Below are 4,264 nucleotides of genomic sequence, written 5' to 3'. Positions count from 1 at the left end.
TATTTTCTCATTTTATAATAAATCAGTCAACAAGTTAGAGTTCAACTCAGACGACCATCACTTTTTAACAGAAAATGACAAATTTGAAATATATGAATAGTCGAGTGTTTTAATAGTCGAGGGACTCAATAAAGCAACACTATATAGTTAGAGAATCATTTTATAACTTTTAATAGTCAAAAGACGTAACAAAATAATTCTTAAAATCGGGGACCATTTATATATTTTATTTAAAAAAATTATAAATAAAATATTTAAAATATATAATAATTTAATTTTTTTAGGAGATATCGTCCATCTCTGATTTGAAAGGGATTTCAAGAGTATAATCCGAGTATAAAGTCTGTGTGTGATGCATGTCATAGTTTGGGAACACAAATCTTAATTTAGCAATTGAATCTGTCTTTCTGTCTCTAACATATAATAAGCGAATGCTGCAAATGGGTTTCAGATTGAAATGGCACGTGGTGCGACGTGGAAGACAATAAAATATGAGGTTTGGGCATTGTAACCTTGAATTGTTTCCGATTGTTTACGAATTCTGTTTTACTTTGGGAAATTTGGATCAAATTCTTTTCAAGAACAAACCACCATCTACCTGTGCATTTTGATTTCAGAGATCTAAAAGCATGGTGTTTTTAGCCAGTTATTTATGATTCAAGCTTGTTGGACGGCCATTTTTGACAGCAGCAGCAAAGAATACGATGCTTCCAACTCACTAATCCGACCTCTGATTTTCTCACGAAGCTTCTCCATTGATTCCTTCATCTCCAAAAGCTCATCCACGTTGAGTTCGTTAGCAGGTTTTCGGTGCTTCAGTTTTTGACGCCTAGCCGTGATCGCCTCTTCGAGCATCTCTCCTTCCTTCATCTCCGCCTGCAGCCGCTTGAGAAGGGCGTTGAGTTGTCGACCGAGCTTTCTAACTTCAGCCGACTGATCAACAACTTGATCCGGAATAGAAACTTTCGGTCTCCCGCCCTGACTTAGAAACCGCTCCGCCACCGTCTCGACGTTCGGATGCCCGAACGAGTAAGGCTTGCCGCCGGGGGAGAAAACCACGATGGCTACTTGAGCGCCGCAAAGGGTGGCGAGCTCGTTCGCTTTCTTGAACAGCCCTGTTCGGCGCTTCGAGAAAGTCACTTGCCTCGAGCTGCTATCCATCACCATTTTCATCTCGATTTTTCGCCTACCCATGGTTTCCTTCTCAGAAATATTTTCAATGCATAAAAATTTGCTCAAGGGGTCACCATTTATAAGGGGTAAATTGAATTGGAAATATTTCTAATTTATTTTGACAATGCTAAATACCAAATTATTTTTCCCGACATGCAAAGAATTTAAACATGTTTTCTAATTTGGGTTAGTCCAATAATTATAGAACTTTACATTGTCTTGTTGGCACCATTTAATTCTCCTTTAGAGGTGTCAAATTTAGTAAGCAATTCAATTTTGAGCTAATCCTCCCCTTCTATATAATATATGTGGGCACACTAGTGATGCCATTTGGTCAGCCACAGCCACAGCCAACGTAATCCTATTTAGGAAACTTGTTCAGCCACAGCCATCTTTCTGTTTTAAAGGCAAATATACCCAACTCTTTTCATACTTATCCCACCCAAATGAAAAATCCCATTTTAAGGAAGATGTATTACCCTTTAAGATAATTGCACATATGTCTCGAAATTATTATTTTCATTTTAAATTGATCGTTAAATTTTAAAATATTCTATATCTATCTTCAAATTATGATCCTCACTTTAAATTAATCCTAAAAGTTTAAAATATTTTATATCAATCTTCAAATTTAAATTATTATAGGAAGAAATGTGGAAGATGGGTTGCAAACTAGTTAAGACGCCAATCAAGTGTGATCATGGGTTATATCATGCACTAGAAGAACCTCTGGTGGGTAGAGGGTCTTATCGAAGGTTGATTGAAAAGTTAATTTATTTGACGCGCAAGATTAGATATAGTCTTTGTATAACTTATGCATAATCCGAAAGAATCACATCTCAAAGCAGTAAAGGAATTTAGTTCAAACATCAAATGAACCCAAACATTACACTGGAAGCATATATGGATCCGGATTATGCATGGTCTTTAGTCAACAAAAAGTTAACATCTGAGTATTGTACAATCCGAGGTAGAAAATATTATTATCTGAAAGTAGGGTGAGCATTCGGTCGAGTCGAGTTAAAAAATGTTAAGTTATTCGAGTTGACAAGTCGTATGTTACAGCTCAAACTTAACTTGAAATTTTCTAGAGTCAAGTCGAGTTATTCGAGTTTCTATACTAATTTTATTATAATTATTTATAATATTATAGGAAGGATTTGTTTCAATTTTTTGACTTTCTATAACCATATAAGATATATATATATATATAATATTCTTTTTACATTATAATATTATTTAATATATAAATAATCATAATATTATATTTCAAAGAAAGTATTTTGAGGATAAACTATTGATGAGAGTATAAACGAGTCAAGAAATTGATAGGAAGAAAGAATTTACAAACAATATTAGTCAAAGATCAAATTGAGTAAAATACAAATTTAAGAGATTAAATAAGAAAGAAAGAGAGTACATTTTCAGTAAAAAAAAGTAGAAATTGAACTTACATAGGTATTGTCGACACTAGTTTTTCGTCCTATTATCTTTATTATTATTATTATTACTATTAATATTATTATTAATATATTTTATTTTTTGGCAGGCCATATTACCACCCAATTGGGGTCCTAATTTACAAGTCGGATCCAAATACAAGCAACCACCCAGGTCAGTTCAAGCCTAAAGGTAGCCCAACCCCGATTTAACCCGACTTAAGATTTGTGTGGGGCCCAAACCCGCTAGGATTTCTTCATCTCATCTTCAGCAGCATCGTCATCCCTCAACCATTGGATCTGGATTGATCCAATGGTCCAGATCAACAAACAGTAAGGGTTTTACCCTAATCCCTCTACAACCGTCGTCGCTCACCAACCACAACAGATCTGCCACCGCCAGATTCATTCACTCCTCGGCCACCGCTGCTACAGCCAATCCGAGACCCTGCAAGTGTCAGAAAACTCAAAACATTTCAACAAGCAACCATCAACCGAAGTCCACACGCAAAAGCCTCTATTTTGTAAGCATTTGATAACAAAAAAAAAGAAAAAAGAAAAACATACATGAAAATTCGGGTTATATAAACCCCGAGTCAAAAATATAAAAAGGGTAGGTTCCTCCAATTGGTTTTTTTTAAAAAGGCAATAAAATCATAGCATTCAAGGTTTTCTTCTTCTTCTTCGATATTATTTTTCGGTGTTCGAAATAAAAGGATTTTTTTTAAAAACGTAGCTTTTTCGAAAAAAAACAAAAACCCTTTTTTTGTTTTTCATCATTCAAAAACAAGCAAAAAAATAGGGCTTTGCAAGTAAAAAAAATAATAAAATCGGGAGTGTAGAGAAAAGAGATTTACCTGGGTTGAAGGGAGCCTTTGCGGTGGCCGGAGGTCCTAGAAATGAACAGTCGGGGCTTGATTTGGGGTTTGTTTAGGGTCATTTAGGTGTCTTTAGGCTATGAGAAGGGCCTAGGGTTGTAGATCTAGATGAGGGGATTGTTTTGGGTGAGTTTGGGAGGTCCAACCATCGTGTGCAGCGGCCGGGAGCAAGGTTAGTCGACCAGCAGTGGGTCGGCCGAGGATTTTGAGAGAAAATAAAACTTCTTTTTTTATAATTTGGTTCAAATGAAAAAAAAAATATTTAGTTGTATATATAGGTAAAGTTTCTGGCGAAATTGCGTTTAGGTCCCCCGAACTTTGTCACATTTTTGCAAAAAGGACATTGGGGGTACCATTTTTGTTATTTTCCTAATTTATATTCATTGTTTACAATTTTTGATTTAATTGCAGTGTAGTCCCCCTTGTTTAGCCGTGTTTTTGCATGTTAGTACCTGTAGGGATTGTTTTTGTGATTTACCCTTTTTCATGCCCGATATTTATTTTTAGGGATATTCTCTGTATAGCCCCCTGTATTTTTGCATGTTTATATTTCAAACCGGAATATATGTTTTTATTTATTTTACTTCGGCCATGTAATTTTAATTTATTTTAATTTAGCCCCATGTTTTATTTATTTTTATTTTAGCACTTAATATTGTAAATGTTCATTTTAGTCCCTTGTATATTATATTTTATTTTAATTTTGGCAAATTAATTTATTTTAGTCCTAATTAATTTTTTATGATAGCCTCATAAGCGTCCCTTGACTCGATT

General features: G+C 34.7%; 1 protein-coding gene across 1 annotated transcript; it reads right to left on the bottom strand.

Moving 5' to 3' along the window:
* Positions 1-550: 550 nt before the first annotated feature.
* Positions 551-1,262, bottom strand: LOC120217691 (agamous-like MADS-box protein AGL29). The gene has a single exon (XM_039214761.1). It carries the CDS (start codon positions 1,192-1,194, stop codon positions 658-660), a length of 537 nt encoding a protein of 178 aa, XP_039070692.1. The 5' UTR covers positions 1,195-1,262; the 3' UTR covers positions 551-657.
* Between the last annotated feature and the right edge of the window lie 3,002 nt (positions 1,263-4,264).

The sequence above is a fragment of the Hibiscus syriacus genome, unplaced genomic scaffold, assembly GCF_006381635.1.
Source record: "Hibiscus syriacus cultivar Baekdansim isolate YM2019G1 unplaced genomic scaffold, ASM638163v2 tig00000773_pilon, whole genome shotgun sequence".
NCBI classification, from domain to species: Eukaryota; Viridiplantae; Streptophyta; class Magnoliopsida; order Malvales; family Malvaceae; genus Hibiscus; species Hibiscus syriacus.
The sequence above is the reverse complement of the archived record's forward strand: the minus strand, read 5'-3'. Positions and strand labels throughout refer to the sequence as shown.

Coding starts and splice junctions, on each gene's coding strand:
- LOC120217691 (XM_039214761.1), bottom strand. CDS start 1,194: ATGGGTAGGCGAAAAATCGAGATGAAAATGGTGATGGATAGCAGCTCG.